Source organism: Phocoena sinus, chromosome 8 (genome assembly GCF_008692025.1).
Source record: "Phocoena sinus isolate mPhoSin1 chromosome 8, mPhoSin1.pri, whole genome shotgun sequence".
NCBI classification, from domain to species: Eukaryota; Metazoa; Chordata; class Mammalia; order Artiodactyla; family Phocoenidae; genus Phocoena; species Phocoena sinus.
In genome coordinates, this window is record NC_045770.1 from 61,904,632 (window position 1) to 61,929,831 (window position 25,200).

At 40.0% G+C, this 25,200-nt stretch overlaps 1 protein-coding gene across 1 annotated transcript; it reads left to right on the forward strand.

The window, feature by feature from the left end:
• Positions 1 to 1,005: 1,005 nt before the first annotated feature.
• On the forward strand, positions 1,006 to 24,503 carry NLRP14 (NLR family pyrin domain containing 14). Its single transcript, XM_032641162.1, is given in 9 exon segments — positions 1,006 to 1,297; positions 2,320 to 2,332; positions 2,334 to 2,389; positions 10,496 to 10,651; positions 16,274 to 16,448; positions 16,870 to 17,040; positions 18,554 to 18,724; positions 21,096 to 21,266; positions 24,488 to 24,503. Coding segments are annotated over 9 exon segments (1,221 nt in total).
• Positions 24,504 to 25,200: the final 697 nt, after the last annotated feature.

Sequence of the window (25,200 nt, forward strand, 5' to 3'; positions counted from 1 at the left end):
AGATACGGTTTAAATGATTGCAGTACCCGTGCTAAATAAGAAATTGAATAAGGCTCTTAAGATGGCTGATAAATAAGAGGAAAACAGAGGGCTCAAAAGACTAGGATTTGATAGCATTTGAAGAACAGTCACCATGGGAGTGAAGGCATGAAACTGCTCTATTAACTGGAAGGTATTAGTTTAAGAGTTTAATTAATTTAAGGGACTCTGCAGAGTTTGGGTAGCTGCTGATGATAAAGTATAAGTGAGAGCATCAGAGTGAAATGCTAGAGTGGAATGAGGTCATGGGTGTTGAGGTGGGCGAGAATGCTGTTTGGGAAGGGCTTTAACTCTGAGCTCACCCAGAATAATTGTGGTGTTGGGGAGTGGATGTGAAAGTAGCTTGTGAGCTAAGAATGCAGATCTTCAGGGACTAGTATGGATTTGTGACCAGAGATGACATGACAAGAGGTAAATGGTGATATATGCCAATGGTGACACATGAGCTTCAAGAGTAATGATGGGGGTACAATAACAACGTTTTATAGGCTGAGATGTATGTTGGGTGTTGGTGGGGGAGAGAGAGAATGAAGAAATTTGCCAATACTTAGTAGGGGCCTGTTCTGAGCCAGTTGATATAGGAACTCTCCCTTATTTAATCCATACCACAGTCCTCTGAGATTGGTTCTGATATCCTTGCTTTGCAGAAGAGTAATGAGAGATGAATTGCCTTTCTTTATTTCTTACAGCTCATAAGTGTGGGACTGGGAGTAACTCTTGGGAAGGTGGAAGAATCATAGATTGGTCTATATTAGAAGAATGTTTTTATGATAGAAAATGTATTACAGTGGACAGGAAGTCAGTACTGAGCCTGATACAGTAGGCTTCAATACAGGTTTGTTGAATTAACATATGTTTTTAGAGGTATTTCATTTTCTAAACTTACTTTTCCATAGGCCCCATTTATTCCACATTCTTTTGATTATCTTTTCCCCACTGAAGCTTGAATACTGATCCCTGGACAAGATGACAGATTTGTCATCTTCCTCCTTCTTTTCTGATTTGGGGCTGCTACTGTATTTGGAGGAGCTAAACAAAGAGGAATTAAATAGATTCAAGTCACTCCTAAGGAATGAGACCACGGAACCTGGATCCTGCAGGATACCCTGGTCTGAAGTGAAGAAGGCCAAGCGGGAGGATTTGGCTAACTTGATGAGCAAGTACCATCCAGGAGAGCAGGCCTGGGGGGTGGCTCTCAAAATCTTTGGCAAGATGAACCTGAAGGATCTGTGTGAGAGAGCAAACGCAGAGATCAACTGTGAGTGATGCTGGACACACTTCTACGGGTGGAAAGAAGGAAGTGGTTCCTGGAGCCCATTGGTTCTATGAGAGGGACTTGGGGATTAAACCATTCTGTGGGACACAGGCTCCATGGTGCTCAAGTACGTTGGATCGTTTGAGGAACACTAAACAGGCTGGAGGGTTCTGAGTACTGTTATTCAGCCTGGCTCCTTAATTGGGGGTAATTCATCCATCTTGTACCAATTAGAATGATTAAAGGAATTGAGTGAAAAGAATTGCCCCATCTAGTGCCCCTTTGCCTAAACTACAAATAAAGTCATAGGTTGGCCTAAATTTTGAGGACACTCAAATATGACCTTGAATCTTTGCTGAAATATGAGGAATGGGCAAAAAATTATTAAGGGACATGAGGCAAAACAGTAGTTTTAGTCATTCCCAGTGTGAAATTCTGTAGACATCTAAAATTCCTTATTCGTATACAAGGCTTTAGAGCTCCAAAATGTATATCCATTCTTTCTTTTTTTTTTTTTTGAAGTACGCGGGCCTCTCACTGTTGTGGCCTCTCCCGTTGCAGAGCACAGGCTCCGGACGCGCAGGCCCAGCAGCCATGGCTCACAGGAGCAGCCGCTCCGCGGCATGTGGGATCTTCCCAGACTGGGGCACGAACCCGTGTCCCCTGCATCGGCAGGCGGACTCTCAACCACTGCGCCACCAGGGAAACCCCATTATTTCTTTTGAGCCTCACCATATCCTTGTGAGGTCAGTACAGTCGAAGAAACTTAGGCTTAGACTAGACTACTTGCCTTAGAGTTACAGGGTGGGAAGCGTGGCAAGAGGTATCATGCTTCAGTGTTGTTCACACCACATCACTTCACCCTCAGCTGAGCTGGTGGAGTCTGAGGCTTTGTTGGCTCTAGTTTCTTAAACCCAGATGATCATAGAATTGGACACTGAGGAAAATTCTGGCCCCTGTTCTGGCCATCACCAAATTCTCCTTGTTTTTGGTAAATCTCACGATCCTTTTGGAACCTGTTGCAGGGACAGCCCAGACTGACACCAGAGGACACTGGGGCCAGAGAGGTACAAGGTGATCAGGAAGCAGTGCTGGGTAAGTAGATGGGCTTTTTGTCAGATTTGGGAGGTTTGTGCTTTTGAAGCATCATGGGGGGAAAGTTATCTCCCAGGGGACCTTTGTTCAACCCTTGTTAACTTCTTGCAATATCCTACCTGTTCTGTGATTATTGTTCAAAAAGAGTTGACAAAACTGGCTCTCTGGACAAAGTCAGAAACAGAACCATGTTAATTCAGAGCCTCAAAAGAGCAGTATTTGGAAATGGCCAGTCAAAAATTGACAGTGTGATGAACAAAGGTATCTTGATATCTTGTTTTATAGACTGAAGAGTCCCTGAGCTAGCAGTATTTGGCTTTTTGCGTCTCCTCTCTTCCATTAGAAATGATGCTGTAGGGACTTCCCTGGTAGTCCCTAAGACTTTGCCTTCCAATACAGCAGGTATGGGTCTGATCGCTGGTCGGGGAGCTAAGATCCCACATGCCTTGGGGACAAAAAAAACAAAACATAACACAGAAGCAATATTGTAACAAATTCAGTAAAGACTTTAAAAATGGTCCACATCAAAAGAAAAATCTTTATATAAGCAGCTCATGCAGCTCGATATTAAAAAAACAAACAACCCAATCAAAAAATGGGCAGAATACCTAAATAGACATTTCTCCAAAGAAGACATACAGATGGCCAAGAAGCACGTGAAAAGCTGCTCAGCATCATTAATTATTAGAGCAAATCAAATCAGATTAAATTAATGCAAATCAAAACTACAGTGAGGTATTACCTCATACCAGTTAGAATGGGCATCATCAGAAAATCTACAAACAACAAATGCTGGAGAGGGTGTGGAGAAAAGGGAACCCTCTTGCACTGTTGGTGGGAGTGTAAATTGATACAGCCACTATGGAGAACAGTATGGAGGTTCCTTAACAAACTAAAAATAAAATTACCATATGACAGAGCAATCCCACTGCTGGGCATACACCCAGAGAAAACCATAATTCAAAAAGACACACGCACCCCAGTGTTCATTGCAGCACTATTAACAATAGCCAGGTCATGGAAGCAACCTAAATGCCCATCAACAGACGAATGGATAAAGAAGATGTGGTACATATATACAATGGAATATTACTCAGCCATAAAAAGGAACAAAATTGGGTCATTTGTAAAGACGTGGATGGATCTAGAGACTATCGTACAGAGTGAAGTAAGTCAGAAAGAGAAAAACAAATATCGTATATTAACACATATATGTGGAATCTAGAAAAATGGCACAGATGAACCGGTTTGCAAGGCAGAAATAGAGACACAGATGTAGAGAACAGACATATGGACACCAAGGGGGGAAAGTGGCAGGGGGTGGTGGTGGTGGTATGATGAATTGGGCTATTGGGATTGACATGTATACACTGATGTGTATAAAATAGATAACTAATAAGAACCTGCTGTGTAAAAAATAAATTAATTAAATTAAATTTTTTTAAAAAAGTAATGATGCTGTAATTGAGTTCCAGGATGGTGACAACTAGTCTGAGTAAAATGTTATTTCTAGGACCAGGTTTTCTCAGTCTTAGTTCAATACCATTTCCAGTCCCCCTACTTTGTTTTGAATTCTATATGGCTGAATTCTAGGTTATATAAATGAATTATAATACAAAGAAAACTGGACCAGCTTAGCTCAGCTATGCTGCTTTCTAATGGGCTACATTATTTCATTCAAGAAATAATTGAGAACCTATTTTATTCTAAGCACTAATAAATAAAAATTTATTATTGTATTAAATGATTTTGAAGACAAGTTCCTGCTTGGACCTTAATTTCTGATACAATATAAGGAAGCTTATTTTTGTGGTATAACTGACCATAAATTTAGGAAGCCAAGGTTCTACCTCCATAATTTACTTTGGAAAATTTGGAAGATAGATAAAAGTATAATGAAGATAGTAAAGATCATCCTTAATAATCCCAATTTTTTAAAAGTACAGCACTGTATGATATTATATCATAAAAAGAAAGAGTGTCTGACTTCTAATACCATACCTTCCCCTGGGGGAGAACTAAGCATAATTCAGTGGGATATGAACTTTGTTAGATGTTTGCACTGAATGCCCTAGTAGAACAAAGAAAAGAATTATATGCTTTAAAAACTAAAGTAATTCCAGCTTGAGATATGTGCTGTGAATGGAAAATATACTGTGTTCTGAGAATGTACAAAAGAGAGAACTATCTGTCTTTGGAGTTCAGAGAAGTCTTCCCAGAGATAGTGACATTTAAATTGAGCTCTAAAGAAGGAATCAGACTGAACTAGGAAAAGATGTAACTATATTTTCATTCTACTTGGACACTTGGGAATTTCTTTTCTTTTCTTTAAAATATTCTTCAGGCTATGCTTCAATGCTCATTTCTTTCTTTCTTTTTCTTTTTTAGTTTGTACCTCTCCCTCACCTATTTCTAAATTCCTCCCATCTCCCACCCCTCTGGCAACCACCTGTTTTTCTCCATATCTATGACTCTGTTTCTGTTTCATTATATTTTTTCATTTGTTTTTTAGATTCCACATATAAGTGAACTTGTACAGTATTTGTCTTTCTCTGTCTGACTTACTTCACTTAGCATAACACCCTCTAGGTCCACCCATGTTGTCACAAATGGCAAGATATCATTCCTTTTTATGGCTAATATTCCATTGTGTATATATACCACAGTTTCTTTATCTGTTCATCTGTTGAAGGGCACTTAGGTTGCTTCCATATCTTGGCTATTGTAAATAATGCTACAGTAAACATAAGGGTGCATATATCTTTTTGAATTAGTGTTTTCATTTTCTTTGGCTAAATACCCAGGAGTAGAATTACTGTATCGTATGGTAGTTCTGTTTTCAATTTTTTGAGGAACCTTCTTACTGTTTTCCATACTGGCTGTACCAACTTACATTCCCACCAGCAGTGCCTGAGGGTTCCATTTTCTCCGTATCCTCGCCAACACCTATCATTTGTTGTCTTTTTGATAATAGCCATTGTGACAGATGTGGGGGTGATATCTTATTGTGATTTTGATTTGTATTTTTCTGATGATTAATGATGTTGAGAATCTTTTCATGTGCTGTTGCCCATCTGAAGTCATCTTTGAAAAAATGTCTATTCAGGTCCTCTGCCCATTTTTCAATAGGGTTTTTTTTTTAATAAATTTATTTATTTTGCTGCATCAGGTCTTTGTTGCTGCACATGGGCTTTTCTCTAGTTGTGGCGAGAGGGGCTACTCTTCGTCGCAGTGCACGGGCTTCTCATTAGGTGGCTTCTCTTGTTGCAGAGCATGGGCTCTAGGCGCGCAGGCTTCAGTACTTGTGGCACTCGGGCTCAGTAGTTGTGGCTCGTGGGCTCTAGAGCACAGGCTCAGTAGTTGCGGTGCACGGGCTTAGTTGCTCCACGGCATGTGGGATCTTCCCGGACCAGGGCTCGAGCCCATGTCCCCTGAATTGGCAGGCGGATTCTTAACCACTGTGCCACCAGGACTTTTTTTTAATGTTGTGTTGTATGAGCTCTTTGTATAGTTTGGATATTAACACATTAATGGATATAGTATTTGCAAATATCTTCTCCCATTCAGTAGATGGCCTTTTTGTTTTGTTGATAGTCTCACCGTGCAAAAGCTTTTTATTTATTTATTTATTTATTGAAGTATAGTTGATGTACAATATTATATGTCACAGGTGTACAATATAAGAATCATAATTTTTAAAAGTCCATTTATTGTTATTATAAAATATTGGCTGTATTCCCCGTGTTGTACAATATATCCTTGTAGCTTATTTTGTATGTAATAGTTTTTACCTCTTAATCCCATACCCCTATAGTGCCCCTCCCCCCCAACTGGTAACCATTAGTTTGTTCTCTATATCTGTCAGTCTGCTTCTTTTTTGTTATATTCATTAGTTCGTTGCATTTTTTTAGATTCCACATATAAGTGATATTATATCTTTCTCTGTGTGACTTATTTCTCTTAGCATAATACCCTCAAATGCAAAACCTTTTTTAAAAAAAAAGCTTTTTAGTTCGATGTAGTCCTATTTGTTTACTTGTGCTTTCATTTCCCTTGTCTGAGGAGGCATATCCAAAATAATATTGCTAAGACCAGTGTCAAAGAGCACACTGCCTATGTTTTCTTCCAGAAGTTTTATGGTTTTAGGTCTTAACACTTAAGTCTTTTTAAAAAAATTTTTATTGGAGTATAGTTGATTTAAAATGTTGTGTTTCTATTGTACAGCAAAGTGATTCAGTTATACATATACATATATCCACTCTGTTTTAGATTCTTTTCCCATATAGGTTGAGTTCCCTGTGCTCTACAGTAGGTCCTTATTAGTTTTCTATTTTATATACAGTAGTGTGTATATGTCAATCCCAATCTTCCAATTTAATCCTCCCCCACCCTTTCCCCCCTGGTAACCATGAGTTTGTTTTCTACATCTGTGACTCTATTTCTGTTTTATAAATAAGTTCATCTGTACCATTTTTTTAGATTCCACATATAAGCGATATCATATAATATTTGTTTTTCTGTGTCTGACTTACTTCACTCAGTATGGCAATCTCTAGGTCCATCCATGTTGCTGCAAATGACATTGTTTCATTCTTTTTTATGGCTGAGTAATATTCCATTGTATATATGTACCACACCTTCTTTATCCATTCCTTTGTCGATGGACACTTAGGTTGCTTGCATTGCATTTAAGTCTTTAATCCATTTTGAGTTTATTTTTGTATATGGTGTGACAAAGTAGTCTTTTGCATGTCAGCTGTCTACTTTTCCCAACACAATTTATTGAATAGGCTCTCTTTTCTCAATTATATATTCATATTTCCTTTGTTGTAGATTAATTGACCATATAAGTATGGGTTCATTTCTGGGCTCTCTTTTCTGTTCCATTGTTCTGTGTCTGTTTCTGTGTTAGTACCATACTGTTTTGATTACTGTAGTATAGTCTTAAGTCAGGGATTGTGATACCTCCAGCTTTGTTTTTCTTTTTCAAGATTGTTTTTGCTATTTGGGGTCATTTGTGTTTCCATACAAATTTTAGATTGTTCTGGTTCAGTGAAAAATGCCCTTGGTATTTTGATTGGGATTGCATTGAATCCGTAGGTTGCCTTGGGTAGTACGGTCACCTCCACTTTCTGGAGAGTTTTTATCCTAAATGGATGTGAATTTTGTCAGAAGCTTTTTCGGCATCTATTGAAGTGATCGTATGATTTTTATTATTTAATTTGTTAATGTGGTGAATCACATTGATTGATTTGCAGGTACTGAACTCTCCTTGGGGATAAATCCCACTTGATCATGGTGTATGATCCTTTTAATGTATTGTTGAATTTGGATTGCTAGTGTTTTGTTGAGGATTTTTGTGTCTGTGTTCATCAGTGATATTGGCCTGTAATTCTCTTTTTTTGTGATATCTTCGTCTGGGTTTGGTAAGAGGGTGATTGTGGCCTCATAGAATGAGTTTGGGAGTATTCCTTCCTCTGCAATTTTTTGGAATAATTTCAGAAGGATAGGTGTTAACTCTTTTCTAAATGTTTGATAGAATTCTCCTATGAAGCTATCTGGTCCTAAACTTCTGTTTGTTGGGAGTTTTTTATCACAGTTTCAATTTCAGTACTTGCAATTGGTCTGTTCATATTTTCTATTTATTCCTGGTTCAGTCTTGGGAGATTGTACCTTTCTAAGAATTTGTCCATTTCTTCCAGATTGTCCATTTTATTGGCATATAGTTGCTCGTGGTAGTCTCTTATTCTTTGTATTTCTGCAGTGTCCATTGTTAACTTCTCCTTTTTCATTTCTAATTTTATTGATTTGAGCCCTCTCCCTGTTTTTTTTTGATGAGTCTGGCTAAAAGTTTATCAATTCTATTTATCTTTTCAAAGAACCAGCTTTTAGTTTCATTGATCTTTGCTGTTGTTTTCTTTGTTTCTATTTCATTTATTTCTGCTCTGATCTTTATGATTTCTTTCCTTCTACTAACTTTGGGTTTTGTTTGTTCTTCTTTCTCTAGTTGCTTTAGGTGTGAGGTTAGGTTGTTTATTTGTGATTTTTCTTATTTCCTGAGTTAAGACTGTATTGCTAGAAACTTCCCTCTTAGAACTGCTTTTGCTGCATCCCATAGGTTTTAGATCATCGTGGTTTCATTTTCGTTTGTCTCTAGGTATTTTTTTATTTCCCCTTTGACTTCTTCATTGACCCATTAGTTGTTTAGTAGCATATTGTTTAGCCTCCATGTGTATGTGTTTTTTAGTTTTTTTCTTGTAGTTGTTTCTGTGTCTGTTTCTATGTATTAGGTAGGTCAGTCCTAATCTTGGGGAAGTGGCCTTATTTAGGAGCTGACCTGAGGCCCAGTAGCACACTTCCCTCTGGTCTACAGAGTTATATGCTCTAGTGGTGACTCCTGTCTGGGCTGCATGGGCCCTTCTGTTGTGGCAGGGCTACAACAGGCCACATGCCTACTGTGGACACACAGGTAGGCACGGCTGGCCCCTGGCCTGGTTGCTAGGTCCTGCCTAGTGCAGAGGCTGCTGGCTGCTGGTGGAGCTGGTCCTGGAGCAGCTGGCTGCATGGCCTGGGGGGGTCCCTGTCCTGGTGCTGTCCCGCTGGTGAGTGGGGCTGGGCCATGGGTGGCCGGCTGCAGGCCCAGGGTTCCCAGAGCTGGTGATGACCTGCTATTGGGTGGGGTTGGGGCGTGGTGTGACTGGCTGCACAGTCTGGGCTGACCTGTTGGTCAGCGGGGCCGGATCACAAGGTGGCTGGCTTTGGGAGTACAGGGGTGCCAGGACTGGACCAGTCTGTCCTGGCACCCCTGGGTGGAGCCAGGTCCAGAGGTGACTGGCTGTGGAGCTCTGAGGGGTTCCAGGGCTAGTATTGACCCACTAATGGGCAGAGCCAGGTTTGGGGTGGCTGGCTGTGGCCTGGGGGTCCTAGAGCTGGTAGATGAGGGCAGGTTCTGGGGCCAGTGCTGGCCCACTGGTGGTTGAGGCTGGATACCAGGGATGCTGGCTGAGGGGCCTAAGATATCTTGGAGCTGGTGTGTCCACCCGCTGGTAGGCAGGGTCTAGGGACTGGTGTCTTCCCACTGGTGGGGGTCTGGGGGATGGGTCCTGGGCCAGCTGGGATACTCAGGGGGGCCTACGGCTTCTATCGGCTTGCTGGTGGGTGAAGCTGTGTCCCTATGTGGTTGCTGCTTGATCTGGGGTGCCCCAGGACTGGTGCCAACCAGCTGGTGGGCAGGGCTGGGTCCTGGTGCTAATGAGCTAGGGGAGGGACTCCAAAATGGCTCTTGGCAGCACCAGTGTCCTCGTGGTAGAAGGAACTCCCCAAACAGCTGCCACCAGTGTCTGTGTCCCATGGGTGAGTCCCAGTTGCCTCCTGCCTCTCTGGGAGGCTTTCCAAGATCAGATACTAGGTCTTACCTGAGCTCCTTTCAAATTACTGCTTTTACTCTGGGTCTCAACATGTGAGATTTTGTATGTGCCATTTAAGAGCAGAGTCGTGTTTCCTACAGCCCTGTGGCTCTCCTGAAAGTAAGCCCTGCTGCCTTCGAAGCCAAACGTTCTGTGGGCTCATCTTCCCAGTGCAGGACCCCAAGGGTGGGAAGCTCGATGTGGGGCTTAGCCGTCTTTCTCCTTGGGGAGAATGTCTGCAACTGTTCATGTCCACTCATGGTTTATCTGTATAAAGTGGATGATTTTGATCTGTAGATTCAGATCTGTGTTCAGTTCCTATCTGGGTATTATTGTTAATTGTTGCCTGTGTTCTCCTTTTATCTGGATGATGGCTCTGTTCTCCACATACATCCTCTTTTTTCTCTGTAGAATAGAAGTACAGGGAAGAAAAAAAGTATTTCTGGAACGAATCTAATTTTTATTTTCCATCATTAATTTCTGCATTGTGGGTTCTGTTTTTTCAGTTTATAATGTGGGTTTTAAACCTACAAGAATATTTTTGTTTTATTTACATTCTTTTCTCATTTAAACCAGCTGTACTTTGATTTCAGCATGTATCACTTCTTGGTCCTACTCTAAGTGCAATATTCTCAAGATTGAAAATCATAGAATTAATTCTGATCATGTGTATCTTCTGGCTCCCTTCTAACTGATTTAGGTGGCGGAGCAGAATACAGAGTTCAAATAAGGGAAAAATTTTGCATCATGTTAGATAAGAACCATTTGCTTGGAGAATCTGAAAACTTCTGCCATGAAATTGCTCAGGAAGGCCGAGAACTGTTGGAACGTTTGTTTGATGAGGATGTCAGAACAGGTGAGCAGCCACAGACCGTGATCCTTCAGGGGGCTGCTGGAGTTGTGAAGACAACCTTGGTGAGAATGGTAATGTTAGACTGGGCACAGGGAAGCCCCCACCAGCAGAAATTTACCTATGTTTTTTATCTCAATGCAAGAGAAATGAGCCAGTTGAGAGAGAGAAGCTTTGCTCAAATGATATCAAAGGACTGGCCCCGCACAGAAGGCCCCATGGAAAGGATTCTGTCCCAGCCGAGTAGTCACCTTTTTATTACTGATCGTTTTGATGAACTGAACTTCGCCTTTGAGGAAACTGAGTGTGTGCTGTGTACAGACTGGACCCAGGTACACCCCGTGTCCTTCCTCATGAGTAGTTTGCTGAGAAAAGTGAAGCTCCCTGAGTCGTCCTTATTGGTGACGACAAAACTCACAGCTTGTAAAAAAAATAGGTAAAAAACATAGGTAAATTTCTGCTGGTACGGGTTGCCCTACCTCAGGGTTGCCACACCTCAGATCATCAAACATTAGATTCTCATAAGGAGCTTGAAACCTAGATCCCTCGCATGCGCAGTTCACAGTAGGGTTTGCGCTCCTATGAGAATCTAATGCCGCAGCTGATCTGACAGGAGGCGGAGCTCAGGCGGTAATACGAGCGACGGGGAGCGGCTGTAAATATAGCTGAAGCTTCGCTCGCTTGCCCACCTGCCGCGCACCTCCTGCTCTGCATCCTGGTTCCTAACAGGCCACGGACCAGTACCAGTCCATGGCCCAGGGGTTGGGGACCCCTAGTTTAAATGTTTAAGCCCTAACTTTTTAAACGTAAATAACATGGGATATAAGACAATACATTGATTTTGCTATTTTAATTTGAATAGTATGAAGAAAAAATGGTAACAGATTGTTGTAAGAATGTAATTTATTTTCTCTCTTTGAAGTTTAATTTCTTTAGATGTCTTTAGATAAACACAAATTACTAATTTTTTTTTTTTTTTGCGATGCACGGGCCTCTCGCTGTTGTGGCCTCTCCCGTTGCGGAGCGCAGGCTCCGGATGCGCAGGCTCAGTGGCCATGGCTCACGGGCCCAGCCGCTCAGCGGCATGTGGGATCTTCCTGGACCGGGGCACGAACCCGTGTCCCCTGCATCGGCAGGTGGACTCTCAACCACTGTGCCACCAGGGAAGCCCCAAATTACTAATTTTTAAAATATTACATTATTCCAAGTTTCCAAAATCAGTAAGTTTAGAAAATATATTCAAGTTAACATTAAGGAGAGTATAGCCACTGTTAGTAACCAAGAATTTAGCAAAACAGTATTATATCTCAAGCTTGACCCAGATAATATAGTGTTTGTAATATTGTCTCATTCCAAGATTTATAAGATCCTAATTTATAAAGATGTTAGTTATTTAACTCATTTAAATTATACACCCAGATTTATATTTATATTCTTTTAAATATTAACATAATTATAAAGCAGAAACTAACACATCATTGTAAAGCAATTATACTCCATTAAAGATGTTTTTAAAAAAACAAACAATAAATATTAACATAAGTAATGATTATTTGACCTATAAGGGAACTGTAAGAGATTTAGGAAATTCTTTAGTTTAGACTTATTGTTAAAGAAATGCAAAGCCTTATGTGATCTAAGAAAACGTGTGCATTTTTATTTCTCACTTTAGTAAAATCAGGGAGAAGTCCCATAGCCATTTTAGGTCTCAAATTTTAGACCACATTGATTTATCTAATGATTTACCTTGCTTTAGAACAGGCCCATGAAGCCTGTCTTACTAATGTAAAAGCTCTTTCTCTTGTGAGCACCATTCCTCTGGCACCTGTGGTGCATTCGGCCCATATGTGGGGAACACATAACTTCTGCAACCATACTGCTTTAGCAACAACTCCATTCTGCCATATCTCAATGTCTAGTTCATATCAGAAAAATAATCTCACACTCAACAACAAGAAGTTCTTGGGCAACCTGAAAATTAAGCAGCAGGCATTTTTAGAAAAGAAAAATATATTCAGACAGCTGTTCTGAATATAATAAGAACAATAAAATCAATCAATAAGAACAACAAAAAAATAATCATTATAATGTGCTTACTTTGAAGGGGCTTTGGAAATGTTCAGCCCAGGGCCTCGTTTTAGTAGCAATATTAAGAGATTATAGGGCTGGTTCTCCAATAGGACCCAAAAGTAAGTTAATGTATCTCCTCCGTTTCGCTGGTTCATATTTAGGGATAAGTATGGAGCCACAAACCTCAGCTTTCATCTTCCCTTTTGACTGAGTCACTGGTGATTGATGTTACGTATTAATATAAATGAGACTGGACCTTCAAACTCTAGGAAAGGAAGAATTATATATATTTTTTATTACCTTAATGCATGTGAGAGGAGAGTACTGATGATCTTTATTTCTGCTTTAACAAAATTCTTTCAATATTTGTAACATGTAGGAATTCCAAAATATCAATTTGAATATTGCAAGAGAGACACATTTTTATATAAGACAATCAAAATTACAGACTTAAAAGCACTTAAGGGTTGTTTTCACAAGACATAGCAACAATTTCTAAGGTCCAGGTATCTTGTAAGATTCCTTTGTTATGATAAAATAAAACACAGCAAAAATGTTCTTACAAAATATTTTCTGACTTGTAATACCATCTGCTTTTCTTTGCAGATGCAAGGGAAAGAGGGAACATTTTCTTTTCATGAGGCTGAGATTTCATTCATAAAGCATTAGGAGGTCCATAGCTGAAGTTCTATTAATTGGCACGAAGAAAAGAAGAGAGTTTGAGAAGCTCAAACTTATAATATGGAAAGGATAAGAGCAAAATAGATTATGAACAAAGGGATTCGGGGGCATGTACTGTTTATATCTCCAGTTAGAAGCATTTTTTAATGTTTTCAGTACCACTTCTATTTCTTGATTCACAAATGAGCTACATTTTGTTTCATTTTTGTTTTGTGTCCAGGTATGTTGGAACATTTGCAAGTTATAGTGCCTGTTTTTAATTGATGATTATTAGTTATTACTCTTCAGGGTTCCCCCCACCAAATATATCTTGATCAAATTCAAAAGGATTAGAGCATTTAAAATACCCTTATGTAAGGCAGTACATTTAGTATACCTCGATCATACAATTTCCAGTATGTTCGTTTAATCTAGGATTACAGGGGCTAAATATTTTACCCTTTGAACTCTTTCGAAACTTTTCTGACTTTTTATCATGGCAACACATGAATACAATTATTTAGACTCAATTCTGTACACTTAATTTTTAATCAGTGTATACTGCTAGTTTTTGGTTTTGTTTTCTTAAACTCACCTTTCCCACTGTATAAAATCTTAGTTTTGATTCATTGCATGATTGGGTGGTACAATTTTAAACTAACGTTTTCATGCAATGTGTGTGAATGATACATTTTGTGACTTCCTTTATGTCCTTTGACTGTCTTCACAGATGAATGACGTGTGTCTTGGTCTTAGGCCTCCACTGTGTTCTTCACACTTTGACTTTGTTACATTACTTTTTTCTAGTGTTCTAAAGAGAAGTCTAAGGATAACCTGACACTTCAACCCCTTAACTCCCTCCCACCTTCCCAGACTTTCTCACTAGTGTTCTCAGGATTTTTTTAAATTACTTTTACATTTTATTACTTTTGATCTGTGGGAAACCTTTCTTTATTCCCCTCAGAAATGATTTCTTTAAATTGGTTTTTTTAAATGACGTCAGGGCTCACTCTGTTGCACGTGCTGTCTCTGTCTCTCTTTTTTAAGAGCATCTAATAGTCATTAGTTGTAGCTCTGTTCCTATATAACTCTTACTTATTTTTTGTCCTCTAAATCTTTTTCCCCCTTCCTTCTTGGGGAGTTTCGCATATTTATTTATATTGATTTTGCTTTTCATTTCTTCACATTCAGATTTCAGTTCTCTATTGTTTGTTTTGTTTTGACTTTTTTTTTTTTTTTGAGGCATGCAGGATCTTAGTTCCCCAACCAGGGATTGAACCTGTGCCCCTTGCGGTGGAAGCGTGGAGTCCTAACCAGTTGACCTCTAGGGAATTCCCCTGAGCTTCACTTTTGATGTGGTATTCTTGTTTCACAGAGTCTTCCTATACATTTAAAATGTAAAGGAAGCGTTTCTAAGCACTTTCTTCTGTTTCCTAGTTTTCTGGGTTTTATACATGTGCTTATTTTCTGTCCCTTAGTGTAATGTTTTCTTTCTGTTAAGCTTTAATATTTTATCTACAGGTCCCATAATATTGGAGTCTCTTTTCTGTCTAGAAGAGCTCTATCCAAACATAGTTTATAAGATTTCCCTTGTTTCCCTAGTTGCCTACCTGGCTGCTGATATAAACCCTTTTGTATTAATCTGCTCAGTCTCCCGTAACAGAATACCCAGAATAGCACCGACTTAAACAATATAAATTTATTTCTCACAGTTCTGGAAGCTGGAAGGTCAAGATCAGGGTGCTGGCATGGTTGGTTTCTGGTGAGGCCTCTCTCCCTGGCTTGTAGATGGCTACCTTCTCATTGTGTCCTCACATGGCCTTTTTGTGCGTGTGCTCACTCCTGGTGTCTCTTCCTCCCCTTATGAGGACATCAGTCCTATTGGATTAGGGGTCCACTCTTACAACCTCATTAACCTTAACTACCTCCTTAGAGGCCCTGTCTCTAAATACTGGGGGCTGGGGGTAGGCCTTCAACATACAAATTTGGGGAACAGTTCAGTCCATAACAACTTTTCAAAGCAAGGTAAGGTTTTCAGCCTTGAGCCATGTTCTAGGTCATCCACTGAGGTCTAATTCTGGACTGAGGAGGGAGTTTCTCCTGTTCCTACCTCTCTATACCCTGATTTTGACGTAGAGAACCAATTCTCAAGGGACTCAAGTTGATAAGTCCTTGATTAATGGGAGTAAATGGAACAATTCCAAGTTCCAGGAATGCTCCTGCCTGACTCTTCTTTCAAATAGCTGATATTAGTCCCAGCCATGGTCAAAGCCCAAGTCGTCTCTAAGTATGAGTCTCTGAAAATAGGGGCTCTACATGTACTTCTTATTTTCTTCTTCTGTTTCCCTTCCTCTTTTACTTTATTTTTAGAAACATTTTATTTTATTTCTGATTTACTTCTTGTTTTCACTGTTAAGGACAGGGTTCCTCAGAAAACATAGGTTGGCTCCCATGAAGAAATGAGCTCTTGGCAGACAGTTTTGTGGTTGCCACAGCTTTTACGTCTGATTTCCTGCCCACCTCTATTCTGTTTCAGAAGTCAAAGAATGCAAGGATACAGCCATCCTCCAGTCCACCTTCTTCCAAGTTGTAGTTAAAGGAAATTTCTCCCAGATTAAAAAAAGATTATAATTTGAAGATATTTTTAAATGCTTGCATACATATTTCGTGGGGGAACTGGGGAGGTGGGGATGGAAGAGACAAGCTTCCTCCCCTCCCCTCCCTAACTCTCTATCAGAGCCCTGTGCTTTAGTTAAATCATTCTCATTCTGTGTAGGGAAGCTGGATTTTCAGAACAAATCCCAAAGACTGGGAAACCACGCCCTCTGGCTGGGTGAGTGGGGGTTATCATTATTCTCTGAGGAGTGGTCATTTCTTTTTTTCTGTATTGTTTTCCAGCTTGGAATCAACCCTGCGACCTAACTATGGTTTGTTGCCGAAATATCTCTAAGGTTCTCATCAGAAGCCAAAGCTTGTTATCTCTGAATCCATCAGCTAATAATCTCTTGGATGACAGAGTGAAGATGTTGTGCGAGGCCTTAATGCATCCAAAGTGTAACCTAGAGAGATTATCGTGAGTCTTTCTGTACTATTTTCTATAGATTCATTTTGTTCAGTGTTGCGTAGCTTAATTCTGACCTGAATGGGGAACTGCTTGGGTCCTGACATTAATTGGCTCCTTCATCAATCCTGCAAGACCTCCTCCTTTTCTTTTTCTACCTCCCTTCCTCTTTCACTTGACTTGTAGACATCTCTTTATGATTGACATCTTATTTTCATTGTTTTTGAGGCTTATCCTCTCTCCTCTTATGTTTTGTTTCATCATACCCTGTCCATAGCTGCAATGGAATTCATGATTTAAGTAGGTTTGATGAGGTTGCTTCTATAGTACAGATGTAGGGGTTGTGAGTACCAGCTAACTTCCCTGTGAAGGAGAAGAGAAGGATGCACTTTGGGAATTGACCGATCCCTCCCCGTCTGTCTTTCTCCTTCAGCTTAGAAAGCTGTGGGCTCACGGTAGCTGGTTGTGAGGATCTCTCTTTGGCTCTCATCAGCAATAAAAGGCTGACACGTTTATGCTTGGTGGACAGTGTCTTGGGAGATAGCGGAGTAAAGCTTATGAGTGATGCCTTGAAACATCCAGAGTGCACTCTACAGAGCCTTGTGTGAGTGTCTGCTAGTTGTCATCCTTCCAATATAATACACATTTTGAAATATATTTAAACTGGGAAAATATTATGGACCTATTATGTCCCTTGCTTTTTCCCCAGAATCTTTAATGATAATGATGAGGATGATGATATTAATAGTCGCCATTTATTTTGTCCTGACTTTGTGCTGGGCCCTGCGCAAAATTTGTTTAACCTGAACAGAAGTACCTATTGGTGTCAGATTGGCCACCTGAGTTCTAAGTGCCTCACTGAACAGGTAAGGAATGTGAGGCTTAGAAAGGTTATGCAGCTTTCATAATGCTTACAAGAAAATGATGGATTTAGGACTAAAGTCCACCCATCCAACTCTGTATTCTGGGCTCCAAACAGGTAAATATATATCAATATGATGAAACAAAAACCATTGAATGCGTTACGTGGTATGGCTGGATCATGGTGTGATTATACTGTTCGTTGCTGTTACGTAACTTCCTAGACATGGAATTGACGAGTCAGAGTTTTTTATTTTGTCGGATATGGTTAAACTGCCTCCAGATAGATTGTGTACATTCCCTCAGCGGTTTAGGGGCTTACATTTCTAATATCTTCACTTTGTATCTATAAGCTTCTTTATCAATATTAATTAGATAGTTGAAAATAACTCTAAAAATGATTTGATGTTGAATATCTTTTCGAATGTTTTTGGCCTCTAGTATTCAAGGAATTGCCTCTTCATAAGGCTCAGTTTTCTCCTGGATGTTTTCTGTTATATATGTTATGGTATTAGTATCACATATACATTGTTACTATTATTTTTTATATATCGTAAACAACTTACCTAGCACGTTGCTGTATTTCTAACTTTCTTTATGGTCATTTTAGGATATAGATGTTTACAACTTTTGTGTAGTCAAATTATGACTCCTCAAGACTTCTAGGAGTTTTTTCATAATTGGAAATACCTTTTTTAAAAAGAAAACCCACTTATGTCATCCTTTGCATATTCTTTATGATGTAATTTTTAACATGTAAATTTTAAATTATTCCAAATTTATTTTGTTATAAGGCTTAAACTTACTTTCCCCTGTATATTAGATCTGTTGTCCCCAAATCATTTATGGCATAATGTATCTTTTCCCTTCTGATTGGAAATGCCACTTTTCTTATGTACGAAAAGTCCTTAGTTAATTATGGTTACTGTCATTCTACTCCATTTGCCTGCTCCTGTGCTCCATAGAGCTACTTCTGCAGTAGGATACTATATTTATATACAGTGTAAGGAAGTTAACATATTATTTATAGTAAGACAGATTCTGAAGAACAAGAATCCAGTTTGTAGCCCAGTTTGGCGCAAACCTAAGGATCCCAAGTGAGCCAGCCAAAGAGGCAATGGGGGAAGAGGGCATTTCATTTGACATGGCGTGCTGTCAAGTAAATATGGGATTGTAACATGAAATCTCTTCAAAGATATAAATCTCTAGGCAGTAGAGCAATGATTCCATCTCTCCTTACACTGTCCTTCCCACAGGCTGAGGCATTGCCATTTCACTTCACCCAGCAGTGAATCTCTCTCAAGCTCCCTCCTACGCAACAAGAGCCTGACGCATCTGGATCTGGGGTCAAACTGCCTACAGGATGATGGAGTAAAGCTACTGTGTGATGTCTTTCGGCATCCAAGCTGCAGTCTCCAAGACCTGGAGTAGGTGTTCTGTGACCTTACTTTTGTGTAGCTTTATGTACTGTGAGGGCAGGGGAGGTGCGGAAAGAAAGGCTGGGAGCAGAGTTATTTGTCAGAGAAAAGAATACACAGCTGATTCCCTCTCTCTCATTCTGCCTGAGACAAGCTGGGGAAATCTATTCGTCAGATTTTTCTAAAACAATTACCACAGTAATTACAGTCAACTTCCCTCATTCCCTCAGGTAGGGAGGACCAGAGACATCAGGCAGAACGGTAGCCATTTCATTTTTTCCTTGGTTGTGCTCCAGGGAGTCTACTGTGTGTCTTCTACCTTACATCCATGAAGCCGAAACTGTGCTCTACTAGTTTTTCTTTCTTAAACTCAGGTTTATAATTAGGTCAACTTTGAAAGAAACTGGGAATGAAATTTTTAAAAATATCCAACCATCCAGTCATTCTTAAACAGCAACCATTTTTATTCCTATTATGTTCTCCCTTGCTCTGGGAGTGGGTAGACATACATGTGCATGATATGTGTATATGTAATTGTGATTACTGTGTAGACATGACTTTGAGGTTTCCTTTTCACATGATAGTATTTCAGAAACACATTTAAATGCTTACATACAATTATCTGATTCTTTTAATGGCTGCATGATCTTTAATATTTCATTAGGTAAATATTGTGGCTCGAGTGAAGCAAGATAGAAGTGTCGCTTGGAAATCTCACTTTCCCACTAGGGCCTCCCATGGGACTAGTAGCGTGGGTGAGTCATTAAGGGTCTAAGCCCAACATTGTTTTTCTAGAATGATAAACTGATGATCCATGGTATACCCAGAAGTGTTTGGCCTGACTGGACTGACTCATGATAACCAAATTTCCAAATGAGTTTAATAGTTGATTGTCACATCTGTAAACACTAAGGTGATTGAACTCTTGGATCCAATAAGCACCTGTACTTCCTCTGGGAAAATGTATATGATATGGGTTACAATGTGATTCTCTGGTTTCCTTGATTATTATTCATGAAGTAAATTATTATTTACTTTACTTATTATTCATGAAGTAAATTATTATTTACTTCATGGTGTTTATCATTAAATCCAGTGCCTTGGGACTTCCCAGGTAGTCCAGTGGCTAGGGCTCCACGCTCCCAGTGCAGGGGGCCCGGGTTCAACCCCTGGTCAGGGAACTAGATCCCACATGCATGCTGCAACTAAGAGTTTGCTTGCCACAGCTAAAGATCCCACATGCTGCAACTAAACATCCTGCATGCTGCAATAAAGATGGAAGATTCCGCATGCTACAGCTGAGACCCGGAGCAGCCGAATAAATAAATAAATAAAAGATCACGCTGTGTATTTAAAAAAAAGATTAAAAAAATAAATCCAGTGCCTTCATTTCAGCTACAGAGATATAATTTCTAAGTGACCTATGCACACAAGATGTTTGCTTAGCCTACTTTTCCTCCTTAGCATTGCTGTAAACACACAGACCAATTTGTACTTCCTTAGCTACTCTCACAGCCTCTCAGGGTGCCACTTCTCTCAAGCCATATTTACAACAAATATGAGCTAGATGCTGAGGGGGCTAAAGGTTATCTCTGAGGTTATGCTCTTGTCCTCAGGTAACTCACAAAGTGCAGACGGCAGGGAAATAAATATAAAGCCAACTATATATAGGTTCCATATGTTGTTAAAAGGATATGGCAGAAGTCCCAAGGAGCAAGGAATGGGACAGAAGACACTGAGTTACTTTAGTCTTGAAAGATAAAGAGGATTTTGTTATGTGCAGATATTCTAAGCAGAAGGAAAGAAGAGAGAAGAAGGGGGGAATGCAGATAGATGTGATATATTTGGGGGAAAAATGGAAGTGTATGGTTGGAAAATAGGGTGGGAACAAAGTATGGAAAGATAACACAAGGCCAGATTGTGAATGCTCTTGAATGCCCTACAAAGGACTTGAAGGAAATACCTTTTTGTATGTAGCTTCTTTCTTCTTCAGAAATATGACTTTTAGATTACTGGACAGAATTTTTATCTCAAAAATATATTAGCAACTGAAGGCATAGAGATCTGTGAGTTCCTCGGGAAAGTTATATCCATTTTTTTTTGGTATTGATAGAAATAAGTGTTTATACCCTTGATCTGGGAAGCTTACTAGAAAACAACCTATTTGTGAGAGAAGGCAGTTTTACCTGCTGGCTTTTTTCCTGCTCATTAAGAAATCTCATCTGTTTTTACTAGTAGTGTTAGACCTTCCTATGTGCACCCTAGGTTATAGATAGAAAAGGCTCAGAGAAAAGGCTCAAATACCTGGGCATCTCTCCAAAGAATAAACTAATAAGACCTCACAGCTGAAGATCTCACCTCTCTTTTTTGTTTCTCACAGATTGATGGGCTGTGTTCTCATTAGTGCATGTTGTCTGGATCTGTCTTCTGCTATTTTGAACAACCCAAACCTGAAGAGCCTGGACCTTGGGAACAATGACCTGCAGGATGATGGAGTAAGAATTCTGTTTGAGGCTTTGAGACATCCAAACTGCAATATTCAGAGGCTTGGGTGAGTTCAGTTTTCCATTAGGAAAATGATACCTATTTGGTGGCTTATACAGCTAGCAGAAATTTAGCATATGGAGAGACGATGAAAAATAAATGGGGCTAGAAGGTAAGTTATTCTCAGAAATGAGAATCTGAATTTCATATATACGGATCAGTATATTACATGTTATTAGTATAGAAGCCATATTTCACATTTCTTTGTGTCCCCCTTAGTACTTTGGAAAGGGTATGTATTAAGTAAATAGCACTTAATTTAGGTCTTCCATGTTCTGTCATCCTTAGATATTCCATCTGTCCTTGAATTAATTTTTCTTATTAAATCAAAGGTTTTACTAATCATTTTCTATCTGGAAAAATGCTGTCTATGGTCTCAAGGAGCTTGCAATCTAATAAAATCTCATCCTATGTTCTGAGTACTTTTTATGTTCAATGATGTATTGTTTAGATTTTTATTTTCTTTTTAAATCTTGAACTGATTGATATTGGCTAGTACATTTTTACTTATACAGCATGAATTATTGACCTCTGGGTCAAGAATTTTGCTCTACATGTGGGAAGCCTAGACACTATGATACGTCTTCCTGGCTCTTCCAAGAAAGTGCTGCTTTTCTATGTTTCCATTGTCAATTTATATATGTATTTTTCACAATTATGATGTAACCTTGGGGTCTAAATTTTAATTTTATTCTGCTTGTAACCTAATAAGTTAGCCTATTACTGTTGAATGGATGCTGGCAGGAGATGTAGAATCCTATCAGAGACAGAGGACTTCATTACTCAGAGTATAGCCCCATAAGCATTGGGCATGTTTGTGTCAGTTTCCTGAGTGCCCCAGGTCCCACAGGGTCGATGTGGAAGACTTGGATGGATGCCTCCACATGCAGTGGGTTGCATTCCAGGAGAGGAACACTGAGTTTGGGGAACTCACCATTTTATAGCAAGCAGAGAGCAAGCCTGCCCTTTGTCCTGGAGGGAGACATTTCTCCATCCCTCAAGGTTGCTCACTGCACACACATCCTAGGAAACAGCCAGGTAAAGTATTGTCAGGGCCTTGCATTTTTGTCAGTACAACATGTGGGAGAGTGAAATACCCGTGGAAAAATGTCTCCCCAAAATATCCAACACTTTTCTGACACAATACAGTCTTCGCTTCTGGTGAATTTTTACGTGGATAAGCCACTCCACTGGCCACTCTGATTAGTCTGACCAACAGAAGCTGGGACTAAATTTGTTCAGTTTATCTCATGTGCCATTTCATCAAGGCTACTATCAACAGGACTCCAAGCACAGGATGAGGCCAAATTGTCGTATTGGTTTAAACCATGCCCCAGGGTCCTGGGCTCAGCAGCTGAGTAACACCAGGAGGAACAATGGGTCTGGTTTTCCATTACAACTCATGAAAGGGAATTTAGAATGACCTGCTGCTCTTGGTGTTGTTGGCAGTAAATAAAGGAGGCCAAAGATGGGCCAAAAACAACCCCTTCCCCGTTAAAGAGCCATTCAGTGGTCTACACTTCCCCACACGCAAACACATAACCTGAAGGTGCACAGGTCGCTCCAGTGTGGGGTTTGTTGTTATATTTGATTTGGGTCACCATTACCTTGATTTGGTTATATCAGGTGGGCAGTGCCACTGAGTAGTTACAACTGCTTTGTTTGCCATACGTGACATAACCCACAGCTGTTCCCAGCATCAAGAGAATTTTATGAATTTGTATCAGTCAGACTGAAACAAAGTCATACTGTGTCTATACACACGAGAGGGGTCCACATTTGGGATCTGCCATTGATGGCCTCAAGCACAACAGAACAGCTCAGGGCCTGCCATGTCTATGTGAAATTTTCCATTCTCATAGCATGTGGACAGCATGACAACTGGGCAGTGGGTCAGGTTGCCAGCCGCAGCTGCTGCTTGACTCAAGTGGACCACATAATTATTTTACCAGGCAGTCGTGTTGGATCTAGGGTGGAAAAGAGAGCCTTGGCTGTTGTCCCCACTCCCTGAACCTCTCAGGTTCTAAGGTGCTCCTTCCCCAGGTATTAGTGTTGCTAGTCTTCCCCCCAGCCATGAAGTCAGTGTGTCCCACCCCAGTGTCCATAACTTCGCTTTTTCTCTAATCATCTGCCCCTGGCACCGAGGCCTTCAGTCCAGAGCACTCAGGTGGGAAAGGGACAAAAGCAATTTTACAGCATTTATAGAAACCCATTGTATTGCACATCTTGGCTTGTAAGGGGAGTTGTCCAGCATTGTACTCAACCAAATGACCATTATCCTCATGACCTAGAGCCTTGTCAATCCAAAAGAGAATCCAGGGGCTTCCCTGGGGGCGCAGTGGTTGAGAGTCCGCCTGCCGATGCAGGGGACGCGGGTTCGTGCCCCGGTCCGGGAAGATCCCACATGCCGCGGAGCGGCTGGGCCCGTGAGCCACGGCCGCTGAGCCTGCGCGTCCAGAGCCTGTGCTCCGCGACGGGAGAGGCCGCAGCAGTGAGAGGCCCACATACCGCCAAACAAACAAACAAACAAGAACAAAAAAACCCAAGAGAATCCAGGTATCTGATCTGAATGAAGTTTGAATCCCAAAGGCCCTTTTTGGCTGGCCTGCCACCTGGAGGGTGTACCGATCAGGGTGACCTGGAGTTGCTGTTAGGGAAAGAAAAGCAGCATGCCGAGGAATGGTCAGGATACAATCCTGAAACTTCAAAATAGTTTTTTATAGAACCTTCTATCCCTTTCATCCTAATCATTACCCAGGAGGTGGCCAAAAAGAGATGAGGCATTTCAGGGGATAGCCACATTTAGTGACCACACTGCCCCACTAAGGAATGTAGACCAGGAGTTGGTGAGGGAGGTACAGTCAGTAATCTTTTTGATTTAATTTTGAGGGGCCAGTCCAGAGATTTTTTGCATATCTGAAACTGTCTTAGTTTTCTATGAACTTGAATCGCAGCTTGGTTGTGTTCATCATATTCTGGTTATCCTCTCAGAGTTCTGCAGTCTATTCCCTGCGAGCATTGACTCTAGCTGTAGAAAAGTCTGAAACCAGCTGATTCTTCCCCTTCAATATCCTTACTGGTTAAAAAGAAATTTTTTTTTTTTTTTTTGCCTGTAATGTCCTTAGAATTTCTTCTTTGGCCCAATAATTTGTCTTGTGTTGAATTTTCTTTATCAGTATTTTTTCTCATATGCCATTTAAGTCTGACGATTGTGCTCTTTTTCTGTAGGGTTTCCTATCTTTAGATTCTGCTTATCTATTTGTCTTATTTTTTTCAACATGCTTATGTCCGATCTCTTTTGTCTGTATTCCTTATCCATAATTTTCTTTAATCTTTTAAAACTCATTCTGCTTTTGCTGGATTTTTCTAACTCATCCTACATATTCCTAAGTGTATTTTTAGCAGTTGTGACTTCTTTTTGCTTCTTTTAATGTGACCTTCATTCTATAATTTTTATTTTTCTCTTCTGTTACTTTTAAGCTCTGCCAAATTATATTTTAAACATTTTCTTTATAAAATATAAAATACAGAAAAATAAATAAAACTAATATTTTAAAAAAGCAAACGTGTACATAATCACACTCAGATTAGGAAATTGAATTTTCCCAGTAAACTAAATCCCCCTCAATCATCCCTCCCAAATCACAGCCTCTCTCCTCTTCAAGCAGTAAACATCATCTTGACTTTTATAGCAGTAATTTATGTGTCTTCCTTTACAGTGAACCATAATATATGTAATCATAAACAATATACTTGAAGTTTGCTTGATTTTGAACTTTATATACAGGGAATCATACTTCATGTATTCTTTTGTGTTATGATTTTCTTTTTGCTTAATGTTATGACTGTAGGAGTCATCCGGTTGTTTCACGTGGCTGTTCTCATTCATTTTTATTGCTGTAAAAGATTCCAGTGAATGACCATATGATAAACTATTGCTA